The 13689-nt window shown below is 32.4% G+C and overlaps 4 protein-coding genes across 4 annotated transcripts; 3 read left to right on the top strand and 1 right to left on the bottom strand.

Annotated features, from left to right (window-relative positions):
• Positions 1-996: 996 nt before the first annotated feature.
• On the top strand, positions 997-4636 carry LOC119828726 (L-threonine ammonia-lyase-like). The gene is made up of 9 exons (XM_038350969.1): positions 997-1005; positions 1896-2009; positions 2099-2169; positions 2238-2525; positions 2702-2864; positions 2994-3149; positions 3229-3365; positions 4001-4226; positions 4373-4636. Exons 1-9 carry the CDS (start codon positions 997-999, stop codon positions 4544-4546), a joined length of 1338 nt encoding a protein of 445 aa, XP_038206897.1. The 3' UTR covers positions 4547-4636.
• A 542-nt stretch (positions 4637-5178) lies between these two features.
• On the top strand, positions 5179-8959 carry LOC119828725 (L-threonine ammonia-lyase-like). The gene is made up of 13 exons (XM_038350968.1): positions 5179-5298; positions 5428-5550; positions 5631-5701; positions 5771-5867; positions 6004-6194; positions 6405-6567; positions 6765-6920; positions 7095-7237; positions 7878-7977; positions 8051-8182; positions 8260-8400; positions 8687-8797; positions 8885-8959. The coding sequence occupies exons 1-13, from the start codon at positions 5179-5181 to the stop codon at positions 8957-8959; spliced, it is 1623 nt and encodes a 540-aa protein (XP_038206896.1).
• Positions 8960-9027: 68 nt separating this feature from the next.
• On the top strand, positions 9028-12389 carry LOC119828517 (L-threonine ammonia-lyase-like). The gene is made up of 7 exons (XM_038350684.1): positions 9028-9516; positions 10223-10385; positions 10636-10791; positions 10879-11015; positions 11204-11303; positions 11771-11896; positions 12214-12389. The coding sequence occupies exons 1-7, from the start codon at positions 9209-9211 to the stop codon at positions 12358-12360; spliced, it is 1137 nt and encodes a 378-aa protein (XP_038206612.1). The 5' UTR covers positions 9028-9208; the 3' UTR covers positions 12361-12389.
• A 48-nt stretch (positions 12390-12437) lies between these two features.
• LOC119828515 (probable pterin-4-alpha-carbinolamine dehydratase) lies at positions 12438-13685 on the bottom strand. Its single transcript, XM_038350683.1, has 3 exons — positions 13491-13685; positions 13113-13322; positions 12438-12677 (listed from the first exon to the last, which is right to left on the bottom strand). Exons 1-3 carry the CDS (start codon positions 13668-13670, stop codon positions 12594-12596), a joined length of 474 nt encoding a protein of 157 aa, XP_038206611.1. The 5' UTR covers positions 13671-13685; the 3' UTR covers positions 12438-12593.
• Between the last annotated feature and the right edge of the window lie 4 nt (positions 13686-13689).

Here is a 13689-nt window from a genome sequence, read left to right as displayed (position 1 = left end):
ACGTACCGTGAGCATTAAACGTAGTTATTTGTGGGATAAAATCATATTTTATTTGCAACTCCCGGTAGGGAACCCACAAAGTCAAAGTAAAAGTATATCGTGAATTTCTTACTCACACATCTATCATTGTAACACCACGCGTAATTATGTTTTTCGTCACGACCATGAGCTGATTATGAATATCTTTGTCATTCCAAATCTTTGTTTTACACAAAGGCAAACGCGTCGGATCGCTTAAAATGAAAAGTAAGCTATCCTTAAAAGTTGTAAAGAATTTATGATTCTTCGTTATGAAATTTATAGCTTTTAAAATTAAAATGTACATAAAGGACACAGTAAAAACTCCATATACACCGTTATACTACATCGTACACCACACGTATACCACGTCGCATTGTATAGCAGTTTCCTCAGACACAGTTTTACGAATACACTGTAACGTACACACGCATTTATTTAAACACATCATTTAATCAATGACTCCCAACTACATCTTTGGTCAAGAACTGCGACCAAAATAGTTTTTGTTAGAGTTATGTTCAATCCGTCATCCTCTAGTAGTTGTGTTACCTTAATTATTTTATTATTAACTGAAAATTCAAATTTAACACCCATTCCTTTCGCTATGATAATCGAGACTTTATCAGCATATACAACAGACTATTTATGCCTAATAACTACCTCTTTGAACATTTCCACATGCTTCTGGCATAAGATTGGAATGTCTTTATAATTTGAACTTAGTTATTATTAATCAATTTAGTATATAGCAAATATTATAAACCTCATTAGACATAAATATTTCTCAAATAAAATATAAAAAAGACCTGCCTTAAAAGAAATGTCATTTTTCTGACACTATTATTTTTATAATACACATAGCAAGTCATTTTTCCGGTAACAGCAGCTATATTTATACATCATTAAATTATGATTAAAATTATTCGTTAGTATAAATGTGCACTTAATCAATTAAATTGTTTTTCAATAATCAAAATGCAGGATGTAAGTAAATTTTTAAAAGCTACATTAATTACAAAATTATGCAAATACTTAAGTGGCATATAAGTATGTATATGGTTTAATAACGGTTAAATAATTTCGGTCAACAACCCAATATAAATAAAATAGAAAATCATGTGACAGAGTGAAGAAGGAAGAATTCTTAAGAGTTCTGCATTCTGCATATTTTATTAAAAATAAAGGTGAAAAAAATTGTTGTTGCAATGTAGGTAGATAAACAATATCAAAATTGGGCATGAAAATAAGCATGAATGACTTTAAAACATGCCTAAATACAAGGTTAAATTTGGCCTAGGCATTTTAAAATTTACATACACACAAAATTCCGATTATATCCTTACAGAATTGTGTTTGTTTGTTTTCCTTTCACGGCAAAACGGAGTGATGAGTTGGCGTGATTGTTTAAGTGGAAATAGTGGAAGAGCTGAAGAGTGACATAGGCTCTATTTATAACTAGTATCCTAACCAGTTCCCTAAAATGGATTCCCTTAATCTTCCCCCGACCCCCATATATATAGAATAGGGGACCGAAATTTGTGTGTGACTCTTTGCAAAATAAGTACAGGTTCTATGATAAAAGCGAATAAAAATAATTGTATTAAGCTTCTCTTCTGTGTTCTAAATCAGAAAAGGGGAATAGTGTTACCTCGAATCGAAAGCGAGCGAAACCTAGTACCTATTCTTTTAATTAAAGGTTTTCTTAATAATAAACCAATTCCCTATTCCTGTTTAAAATCTGTAAAGGAGAAGATCTCATTTGCAATTGCATATTAGGAAAAATCTAATGTACTTACAAAGTATGCGTAAGATTAAAATAGATATTATCCAATGAAAATGGTAAGATTTTATTATTCACGTCTTATTTCATTCAGGATATAGAATTTGATGAGTTTTGTGATCCCAATAATCCACGAAAAATTAAATATGACGATATCCTTGCTGCTGCAAAGAGAATTAGCGGGGATGTCGTCAAAACTGCATCGTCGGTAATACATGCTTTTTTTTATTTTTGTTAATCTTTTATTTTTTTTTGTATAAATTCTTATAAATAAAAGAGAACCACTCTATTTCTCAGAAAGCGCACATGTCTGAAAAACTTGGAATGGACATCTATTTAAAGCAAGAATTCATGCAATACACAGGATGGTAAATATATATGATGTAAATCGCTATTAAAACAGTACACGTATTTTTAAAACTAAAAAATTTATCAGTTTCAAGGAGCGCGGCGTCAGAAATGCGTTAACTCTACTTTCTGATGAACAAAAAAAGTTAGGAGTAATATCCGCCTCAACCGGAAATCATGGACTTTCTATGAGTTTTCATTCAACACAAATGGGCATACCATGTATAATAGTAATGCCGATACATGCTCCTATTACTAAAGTATCGAAATGTGAACAATTTGGAGCTAAATTAATGTTACACGGCAATAACATAGCAGAAGCCAAAAGATTTGCAATGGGTGTGTCTAAAGAAAAGAAAATGAGATATATAAACGGGTAGATACAAATTTTCTTTATTTATTATATCATGTCTAAATTCTTATAACTTTAATATGTTAAGTATCATTTTTGTAATTAAAAATTATATACCTAGATATAGCCGCAACCTATGCTGTAGTTAATCAGATAAAAAATACAGAAAATTTAAAATTGTATAAAATTTATATTTTCAGTTACGATCATCCCAATGTCATCGAAGGTCAAGGAACAATAGGCATTGAAATAATTGAACAAATTCATGGAGTAGATGCAGTACTGGTGCCTGTAGGCGGTGGTAGCTTGGTTACTGGTATCGCAGTAGCTATTAAACACCTTAAGCCAGACACTGAAGTATACGTAAGTTCCACCACTCACAATTTAACTTTTTTTGATTAGTTAGCTGTTAAAAGCAAACTAAAACCTATTTTGATATGAAAAACTGAACCAAATTATACTAAGATTTTAATATTAGAAATTTTTTTTCAGGGAGTACAAACAGAAAAAACATGTAGTATGGTAGAGTCGTTTAAAAAAAATGAAAGAGTTGCCATAACAATAGATTCTACCATTGCTGATGGATTGGCGGTCAATATGGTTGGCGTCAATACCTATTATAATCTAAAAGGACTGCTAGATAAAATGGTACAGAACGTTTTATTATAAATAGTACTATTATTATCATTTTTCGTTTTAATGAATGTACCTTATATTTATTATTTAGGTTGTAGTAAAAGAAGATTGGGTAGCCCGTGCAATCATGCACGTAGTCGAAGAAGAAAGATTTGTTGTCGAAGGTGCTGCTGCAGTACCGATAGCTGCTATCATGGCTGGCCTATTTCCTAATCTTAAAGGAAAAAAGTGAATGCTATTTTTTATAGAATTTATTTCCATACAATTATACTATGATCTATCTGGAGCCCGCGTCTTCTTTCGCGTGAGCTTTGGAAGTAAACGACGCGAAGATTTCAATTAAATTAGATTTAACTTAGACAATAATACTTATTCTCTGAATTTCGCAGCGGAGGCCAAGAGTACACTGATTTGATCTTTAGATAAAAACACGGTTGTTAAGTAACTTATAGTAAATCTAATGTAGATAATTAATTAATGAAAAAGACACTAAAGCTTTCACATGCAAAGAGCTTGAAAGACATTTTCCCCCTGTTTGGTTTGAGTATATTCATGTGGACATCTTAAGAAATAAATGTACCACAGGACCAACTTTTAAAAGTAAAGTAATTATTTAGTCTGGATCTAAATAATGGACCTAGTCTAAATTTTAAAATAAACAACCTTGACTTAATTAAGGTAAAGGCAAGAGTAAGTAATGTCAACAAGTAACAATATTTTTATTTGTTTAGGGATCTCGGCGTTTACAAACTATTTATTTTTACCCATGGAAAACTTTAATATTGTACGGATGGCTCAAGATAAGATTTAATAATATATAAGACTATTGATAATAATTAATTAAACGCTTCCAATGCTTATAGAGTTTGCTGTGTAATAAGTGGCGGAAATATTGACACAACAATTCTGGCGCGCGCTCTGGAACGAGGAATGGCTGCGGAAGGTCGATTGGTGAAGTTCAAAGTGACTGTGACTGATCGCCCCGGTGGTATGGCGGAACTATGCGGTCTGCTGTCCACTGTTGGTGTAACGCTTCGAGACTGTATACCAGAACGAGCTTGGGTGAAATCAGATATATTCAGTTGTGAGGTAATTTTATTACATTTTTTATTTATAATCCATTATTATGTTTAATATTGCTCTTTCTTTTTAACAATATTTTACCCAACGATAAATTATCTGGAAATTGAACGAATTGCTTAGAAGTAGGTACTAAACATTGAATTCCTTTACAGCTTAAAATTATAGCCGAAACAAGAGGATGGGATCACACAAAAGAATTGATAGAACAAGTCAAGAAACACTATAAAGACTACTTTTTCCCAGAAATGCCTGATAAACAAGATAAAGTACCTGGTGCTAGACGTGGCCCTTGCTTAGCTCCAAATCCTGTTTGCATGCAAAAATAAGCACCATAACATTCGTGATGCTCGAGAAATTCTTTTATCATAAAATATTGTAATGTTACAAATAAGTGCGAATAAAATTTTTAGTTTCAATTGACTTTATTTTATTTTATACTTGCTACTCGGCCTGGCTTTTAAATTATTTCATTTCCAAGAGTTATTGCTCATTATATTAATCGTTTTAAAATCATCATCTGTCATCCAAAAGAAAGTAGCTGGTGTATTAACTTGAAAACATTAAAGAATGCTGGATCCGTCGCCTAACTCGCATGTATGGTAATCGCATAAAGGTAATAATGTAGGTACTATATACACTAGAATTTGTGTACCAAATTCCATATAACCATACATTCTTACAAACTTTTGAGCTTTTAATTAGAAGGATAATATAGGACTCAAGTAGGTACTTTAACTTATACTATCGATTACGTAATTAAAAAGTAGGTGAATGGTTAATAAAAAGGTTATATTTTCGGTCCTATCTACGTACTCTGTGTTCTTGGAAGGTATAGTGACACACTTACTGTCACATCTTAATCTCAACCATAAATATCCATGATCACAACACAACATGAAGATATAGTAAAAACAGAAATAAGAAAAGTCCCTAGATAATAAATATTCAAAATCACACAATGCATAAGGCAGCTAAAGATATAAAAGAACAAGAAGCTCAAAAGGAATCCTTAGGCGAGGCACCGGGTGTTCTTGCTAAGCGAAATATAGTGCAGCCTGTGCCGTGGTGTCCTTCACCGGTAGGCTTTTTGATTGATTTAGCTTTGGTCCAGAATTTATTTTTTATTTTTTTACCTTGATTATATACAGTGTGGACTTTGCGTTATCAGAAATTTTCGTAGATTAAGGCAAGGAAAAAAAAATTTTAGCCTGCAGATAATGCAGACATAGATCCTTCCTGTGATCCTGATAACCCACGCAAGATAAGTTACAACGATATATCGAAAGCAAATGCTTTAATACACGAAGAAATTTCAGAAACCCCGCTATTGGTAAACTAAATGTATTTATTATGTAAAAGTGATTTTATAACCTCTTGATACCAAGAAATAACACAATTACATCATTTTAGAGATCCAAAAGTTGCAAGCAATTTGAAATGGAAGTTTATTATAAACTAGAAATATTTCATCAAACTGGAAGGTAATATTTTTCATAAAAGCATCTTACTTTCGCAAAAATAAAGGCTTTTTACCTTTTATTATGTGGCAGTTTCAATGAGAGAAAAGCATTTTACGCGCTGTCAATGTTAAGCGAAGAACAGCGAAGTCGAGGTGTTATTACAGCATCTTTAGGAAACTGGGCTCTGGTTCGTGCATCGTAAATTTAAAAACAATATTATATTTCTTTTCGTTTTTAATTACGTACTTCAGTTTATGTATCTTTCTATTTAACTGAAAGATTTGAATTTAATAAACGAGTTTTAATACATGTACTGCTTTCAGGCTTTAGCTTACTACGGACAACGCTTGAAAATACCAGTTACTGTGGTGCTTCCATCAAATTCATCAATTATCTATGTAGGAAGATGTCATGAATTGGGTGCATTTGTAGTCTCATACGGAGAAAATCTTGACGAGGCTAGAGGACAAGCCTTCATTATGCTTAAAAAAAGAGGACAAGTGTATATAAATGGGTAACTCTTTGGGGTAACGATATCTATTCCAATTCGGGATTTAAAAACATCTGATTTGTTTCACTGATGTGTAAATTATTAGTTATATAAGATACGCAAAGGAGAATATAGACAAACATGCAGGAAGACAAACAACCGGGAGATAAGGAGTTACATTTTAAAATTAATCCTTATATCTTTCAATGATACCTCGTTATGGTAATTTTGTAGATACGATCATCCTCATGTTATCGCAGCGTCTGGTTCCATTGGGGTTGAAATTTTACGTCAGCTTCCGCAAGCTGACGTCATCATGGCTCCGGTTGGTGGTGGTGGTCTGCTTGCAGGAGTAGCTGCTGCAGTTAAACACATGAAACCAGAAATTTTAGTTTATGTAAATATGTATCACATATTAAAAGTTTTTAGGGTATAGTTTGTGACAGTTATGTTGATTTTTACGTTGGTTTTTTTTATCTACACGAATAAATAATTGGATTAATATTCATAATATTGTGGTGGAAAAAATACTTTATAGTAACGAATATAGAATAATAGCCACGTCAAAAAATCTAAGTGTATAATTGAATTTAGGGAATTGAATCAAACAAATCGCGCAGCTTCTTTAAAGCAATGGAAAATGACGGACCCCAAAAAACTGCAGTAACTCGAGGATTAGCAACGTCGTTGGCAGTACCCATTGCTGGTTATAACGCTTATCATACTGCAAAACCTTTAGTGGATAAATTGGTAAGTTAAGTCGCTTACCTGAATGTGTTCTGGTATAGTGTTTAACGATCTAATTTATGTTGGCAGTAGATAAGAGATCTAAGAAATCGGCAAGCACAGATTATATTGCTAAGTATGTAGTGCGTGTAGGTAGGTATACCAGAAGAATGATCCATTCAACCAAACTGTTGACAGGTACTAGTTGATGATGACTGGATCGCACGGGCCATTCTACACCTAGCAGAGGAGGAAAAGCTAGTTGTGGAGGGAGCAGCTGCAGCCAGCCTCGGTGCATTTATGGCCATTCCTGATGTACTACCAGAATTGAGACGCAAGTCGTGTGTATATACCATATATATCATAAAGATTGATATTTCCGACACACATTTTCGTGATCAATTACACTTTCATTAGATTTAACAGCAATGAAATGTTATTGATATAAATTACGACTCTATCATCGTTCATTGTGTTCAGAATTCACAACCTTGAGAAATCTAGCGAATGTTAATGTTATAATTTTTGGTAGCACACTAAATAATAAGAAATGATTCTTCTACTATAAGAGCACTTGTAGACTGCAGTTATTTTCATCGGATAACAAGTCGCCCATAAACGGCTAACCATACATAGCATAATACATATATTTTTATTGGATGGATCTTAAATTGCGGTGCCGTCTATGCGCTTTATTTTTGGTATAAATTTAATGTATAAATATTACTTTTTATATTAAATAGTTGAGTTTAAAAAAATAAGGTTTTAATGAGAAAGAACGCAGGTAGACGGCACTCAATTTACAGAAATCCAACACGCACCAAGACACCTGGCGTGGACGACCGCTCTTTCTTACTCCGGACCGGTGTACGTCGCAAGCGTTGTCTACAAGCGCTAGAAATGTCATTATTTATGAATAGGTAGTTACGTGATACATAACTAAAATAATATGCCTTATTAAATTGTGTATTTTTATGTCAGAGTTGTCTGTATATTGACTGGCGGAAATATAGAAACAATAACGTTGTCCCGATGTTTAGAAAGAGCAAAAGCAATCGAGGGACGAATTATAAAGTTAAGCGTAAGAATTTTATATTTATTACTTCTACCGTCATTCAATCATTCAATTCTTTTAAATGTCATTAATGCACTAGGTGCGCGTACATACAAATGATCCACATGAACATTTACGTGTTTTAAGTATGATTGCTAACGTGGGGGGCAACATAATTAATTATTTAGCCGAGAAAGCTATGCCCGAAGAGGACGAATATGATATTAATTACGTAAGTATATAATGGCGCAGCACATTAAGAAAATAAATAAAAATGAGCAACTTTACAATCAATTTCTTTCATTCTAGCTAAAAATATTATGTGAAACAAAAGGTATAGAGCATGCTTGTACCCTAAAGAGAGTGATGGAACGCTTGTTTCCGAATCAGTGTAAATTTCTAGAAGAGCCTTTTAGCCCTATCCCTATATGCGCCTGTTTTCCTCGAAGTGTATTTTAGTACAAATAAAACCGCCAGCACAACCTTTTTTCTACAAAAAACTACAAATTGTACTAGATATAACTGACACAAGATGTCAATTGATTTTCGATAATCTTGAGTCTGTTATTCATATACCTGCAAACAATAATAATATAGCAAAATTCATAGTTAAAATTTTTCATATTCATAAATAAAAATGACTCGACGATACGTAAGTATGATTGGTATAAATTTGAGTAATGTAATCAAATGTATGAATTAACTGACATAACTTAAATTAAAATTAATATACCAGGAAGATTTTGATGAATTTTGTGATCCAGACAATCCCAGGACTATAACATATGACGACGCAGTAAACGCTCAAGGCCGTATAAGAAAATATATGCCGGAAACACCGTACACTGTACGCTGCTATTGTTATTATTACAGTTTAAAATCAGCTGGTAATGTTTAAATAAATAAATTTACAAACGATGCATTGTAATTACAGATATCGCATAAACAACGAGACTTTGCAATGAACATTTATTACAAATTAGAAACTGTTCAGAAAACTGGCAGGTAACAAATAAATAAAACTACCTCATTCTTAATACGTTATATTTTTTCTATGTAATGAAATGGATAGTATATAACAATCGCTTACAATAAGAATTCTCACAAACATAATGAGATATCAACATAGTTATTCATATCTTGAAAGACCTTCCTCAATTTTTTCTTGTTTATCCAGTACTTATGAATATTAATAACAAAATTCATACCTACTTAAATAATAAATCGAAATGAAAATGTTTGTTAGAATATAAAGTGTATGTTTATTATTTTTTTCAGCTTCAAGGAAAGAGGTGCATTGAATGCATTGGAAATGCTACCTTTAGATAAGAAGAAGTTAGGTATAGTCGTTGCTTCATTGGGTAATCAGGCCATGGGACTATGTTATTACGGGCAAAAGCTTGGAATACCTGTAACAGTGGTTATGCCTGTATCTGTGCCTATTGGTAAATTGCAACAATGCCATAACCTTGGAGCCAAAGTTGTAGTACAGGGTGGAAATCTTTTTGAGAGTCAAAGAATCGCGCGAGCCGTGGCCAGAGAAAAGGGATTAGCTTATATTAATGGGTGTGTTTTAAAGATACTACTAAAAATTGTTTTTCTTTAGGGTCAATCAGGATAATTGTGAACCCCCTGTTAATTAGAAAAATGCCCCGATGTTTTTTCTGTATTTGCAAAACATTTATTATAAAAACCTTAATCTAATAACTTTTCATAGATACTTTACAGAAAAAACATGTTGTATTAGTTCCCTAATAAGTGAAGGTTTTTTACATAGTTAAAAAATTGTTGAGAATTGTTTACAATTACCCTGATTGACTATATATAATGTTATATAATATTTGGTTTATAATAAGACAAAAGAATGGCAGTTAAGAACCTCCATAAATTATATTCATTTGTTTCGGACACATTCAAAACGTTTAGAACGCTGCTCTGCCTTACACTCAACATTTTTGAAAAATAGATGATGGCCGATTCACAGACCTATTAAACCGATGTGTACACAAAATTTTATGGGATCGGTACAGCCGTTTCGGAGGAGTATGGGTGTTCCTTGTGACACAAGAATTTTATATATATACTATGACTATATTATAATAAACAGTGATGATTATGATTACACAGTTACTTAGGTACCTACCTCTGAATATGAAAACTCAATTTATGAAATTCTTTTACTATAAGTATAGGTAATTTTTCGTGCTCAGTATTATAAGTATAGGTCTAATACTAACCCCTAATTTTGTTTTAAAATTAATTCGCATTTCAGACGTGATCATCCGCACATACTTGCTGGATATGGTACACTGGCGTTGGAGATCCTCGACCAGATCCCCGCAGTAGATGCAGTATTGGTGCCGGTGGGAAGTGGCGGCCTGGTGGCTGCTATCGCCGCTGTTATAAAGCACGCTAAACCCGAGTGTCTTGTTTACGTAATATGGATTATTATGATTTGTTTTAGCAGACAAACAGTCCAACTTTATAAAACTTAGGTCAAAATTTTAACCCGTAACTGTTATACGCGTTAATATTCAAAAACATAAATAAAAACCTCCGCAGATAAATTTGAATCACTACGATGGATGTATAGAGGACTTACCAAACTCCAAAATTCTCATATAAGTTGAATCTATATAACCTTAGTATAGATATTGTATCTAATTAGCATAATTATAAAAACAGGGTGTACAATCTGAAAAAATTCCGACGTTTTTTAAATCTCTTGAGACCGGCGAGCGGGTTACCCTTCCGTGGCAAAGTTCAGCTGCTGATTCTATAGCGATGCCTAACGTTGGTATTAATGCATTTCACACAGCTAAACCTCTCCTGGACAAGATGGTAATAATCATAGTAATTTCGATATCTATTAAAATAATATCGTAAAGATAACAAAATCACAAGTTGGTCTGCGCAATATATTTCTAGTTACTAGTAAATGAGGATTGGATCACAAAGGCAATTCTGCATTTAGTTGAAATGGAGCGTTTAGTGGTCGAAGGGGCTGCTGCGTGCACCTTGTCTGCAATTATAAGCAATCTTGTGCCAGAATTGAAAACGAAAAAGTCAGTATTTATGTAGTTCTTAGTAGTAGTAAGTTGTGGTATTAATGTAATGTTATGTATAAACCTATACAAAATTACCCACTATTATTACGTTCGGAAAAAAAAATTCTTGTAACCGACGTGGTTACACAATAAATATTATGTCAATCTTATAACTTTTATATAATGTTTATGCATTGTGATTTCAGCGTGGTATGTATTTTAAGCGGAGGCAACATCGATGCAATTTTGATAAGCCGATGCCTCGACAGAGGACTGGCAGCGGAAGGTCGCCTCATTAAATTTAAAGTAAATTTTATTATAAATATGATTTATACGGCAAAAAATCCTTATGAGAAATCTTTTTACAAATAAAATTAAATAAAAATAAAGATTCGTTCAATGTACATCTTATGTACAATTTTAAAGTGTACATAAGATGATATTGGACTTTAAATTTCTGGGTCAAAAGATCGCAAAAATAAATTCTATTCTGTTCCTCCCACTTTTAATAAGTTTATTTCTATAGATTAGATAGGAATTATTTTTATTATACAAAACCTGAATCATGATGCAGAATACTGGGTGTCTTGTAGCCTCTGATAAATATAATATATATTTAAAGATTATATTTCTTAATTAATATATACTATGAAAAGCCTACTTTCAGAAAATCAACGATCCTAATAATTCCTTCTTCGAACCTACTTCAACAGTATTTCCGAAGTAGTATTCTTAAACATCTACTTAGCATTATACTTTAACTGCTGTTTCAGGTCGATATAAAGGGTACTGCAGCATCATTCCAAAAGCTTTTAAGCTTCTTGGCAAAAGCAGGATACAATGTAAAACGGTTATTCCAAGATCGCGTGTGGGTGGAAAACGATATTTATCAAGTCGAGGTATGTCTCATTAATAATGAGAAAATGATTGTCGAAATGATTATTAGGAGTATAATGAGTCATTTACTCGATAATAATAATTACGACACACATTCATCCATTCGAGAGCTAGCTGCTATGTGCTTGAACGAATAAATCGATTTTATTTTCTTTTTGTCGAAATCAACTCGGTAAAAATAAGCGAGATGATTTTTAATTTTAAGTTTTATGCATAGTAGGATGCTCAGTCACTTGTATAGTACAGGATCTCAGAAAAAGATACTTGTGGAATGATCTTAGTGGCGTGGGGTTAATTATTAATCAAATATTATTTGTAGGTCAAACTTGTATGTGAAGCAAGAAATTTAGAGCATGCTCTGGAATTAAAGAGGCTTATGGAGAGAGAATATACCAACACTGTTTTTGAAACAGAACCCTTCAATGATAAATATACATGTCCTTGCTATGTAAGAAAATGCTGTTAAATCAAATTACTAACAAACTCAATATTTTGCACAATACATATATTTTGGTAAATTTATTTTCAAATAAAATGCAATAATCACAATATATGTATTATTTCTTATAAACAATTACAAATATATTTTGCTAATAAATAGTAACAGCAATATATGAAGTGTTTTCCACTGATTCACATATAGTACATAATAAGTTTGTTTTTATTAAATAAATTCTCTGGTCCTGTCCATCCATACCATTAGTTCATAATTTTATCCATGAATGTTGCCATCTTGATATCTCTTTGACTGAGGCCATTAACATCATGAGATGAGAGTGTCACCTGGAAACGAAAGAAAAATTAGCATATAACAAATTCTAATAAAAATACACTAGGCACCTTCATTGATACACCTATAAGAAATAATAAGTTTAGAAAACTTTATATGTATTTACTTGCTTTCTTTAATGTCCAATATTATTAAGTACCTAGTAATTATTACTATGAGAACTAAAAAAGTATATCAAGGTTGATTTATGTGATGATAGCATAAGTCCTATAACTTATAATTACCAACAATATCAATAAAAAAACCACACAAGACAATTTCTAGCCAGAAGGTTTATTAGTAATTTAATAACTTAAGATCATCATGAAAACACTTAGAAACCATAACAAATAAATAGATAATAATCTAAATGAAATTGCTAAACATCCTTTAAAATTAACCATTTATTAAAAACAATGGTCAAGTGATCATTATGAATGCTGTAATACCTGTACTTTATTGTAAACATTGAACCACTCTGGGTGGTGATCCATTTTCTCAGCAAGCAGAGCAACTCTGGTCATAAATGCGAAAGCTTCATTGAAGTTTTTGAATTGGAATTCCTTTTCAATAGCATCTCTGTTGCTTTGTACCTTCCATCCCGCTTTTAGCAATGGATTAAGTTGTGTATCACGGTTCTCTTGAGTTAATTTATCAGCCTAATAGAAACAGAAAAGTTGAGCAACAAGTTATGTGACAATATTATTACTGCAATATTTAATTTTTCAAATAATCACACTTCTACTTATTCATAAAAAGGAATTGTATGCCATTATTAGGTTTAATAGTTTTATTAAAACTTGTATTAATGGCATATAATTACTAACCATTTTCCTTGTATTCGCTGACGAAGTAGCACTGGCAAATCCGGCGACACTACTGCCTCGACTGGCAATGGCATTGATCGATTTCGAAACGATTGCGCTTTGAATGTTTGCGGCGGGGTGAAAGTGTATCGCTATTGAGCGCACAGAGTTGTATAAACTTCGGCTCCGAGATATTATCATTATCTTAATTTATTATTGT

Source organism: Zerene cesonia, chromosome 8 (assembly GCF_012273895.1).
Source record: "Zerene cesonia ecotype Mississippi chromosome 8, Zerene_cesonia_1.1, whole genome shotgun sequence".
Taxonomy (NCBI): Eukaryota; Metazoa; Arthropoda; class Insecta; order Lepidoptera; family Pieridae; genus Zerene; species Zerene cesonia.
This window is presented reverse-complemented; position numbering and strand designations above follow the sequence as displayed.

What these genes read in the sequence shown, in the direction of transcription:
- LOC119828726 (XM_038350969.1), top strand. An exon ending in TTCATGCAATACACAGGATG is followed by an intron (nt 2,170 to 2,237) that starts GTAAATATATAT and finishes AAAATTTATCAG; the next exon opens with TTTCAAGGAGCGCGGCGTCA. An exon ending in AGCCAGACACTGAAGTATAC is followed by an intron (nt 2,865 to 2,993) that starts GTAAGTTCCACC and finishes ATTTTTTTTCAG; the next exon opens with GGAGTACAAACAGAAAAAAC.
- LOC119828725 (XM_038350968.1), top strand. Translation starts at nt 5,179, where the DNA reads ATGCATAAGGCAGCTAAAGATATAAAAGAACAAGAAGCTCAAAAGGAA. An exon ending in TGCCGTGGTGTCCTTCACCG is followed by an intron (nt 5,299 to 5,427) that starts GTAGGCTTTTTG and finishes AAAAAATTTTAG; the next exon opens with CCTGCAGATAATGCAGACAT. An exon ending in CTTTAGGAAACTGGGCTCTG is followed by an intron (nt 5,868 to 6,003) that starts GTTCGTGCATCG and finishes TACTGCTTTCAG; the next exon opens with GCTTTAGCTTACTACGGACA.
- LOC119828517 (XM_038350684.1), top strand. Translation starts at nt 9,209, where the DNA reads ATGTTTATTATTTTTTTCAGCTTCAAGGAAAGAGGTGCATTGAATGCA. An exon ending in GGATTAGCTTATATTAATGG is followed by an intron (nt 9,517 to 10,222) that starts GTGTGTTTTAAA and finishes TTCGCATTTCAG; the next exon opens with ACGTGATCATCCGCACATAC. An exon ending in CCAGAATTGAAAACGAAAAA is followed by an intron (nt 11,016 to 11,203) that starts GTCAGTATTTAT and finishes TTGTGATTTCAG; the next exon opens with CGTGGTATGTATTTTAAGCG.
- LOC119828515 (XM_038350683.1), bottom strand. Translation starts at nt 13,670, where the DNA reads ATGATAATATCTCGGAGCCGAAGTTTATACAACTCTGTGCGCTCAATA. An exon ending in CAGCGAATACAAGGAAAATG is followed by an intron (nt 13,323 to 13,490) that starts GTTAGTAATTAT and finishes TGTTTCTATTAG; the next exon opens with GCTGATAAATTAACTCAAGA. An exon ending in ATGTTTACAATAAAGTACAG is followed by an intron (nt 12,678 to 13,112) that starts GTATTACAGCAT and finishes TTTCGTTTCCAG; the next exon opens with GTGACACTCTCATCTCATGA.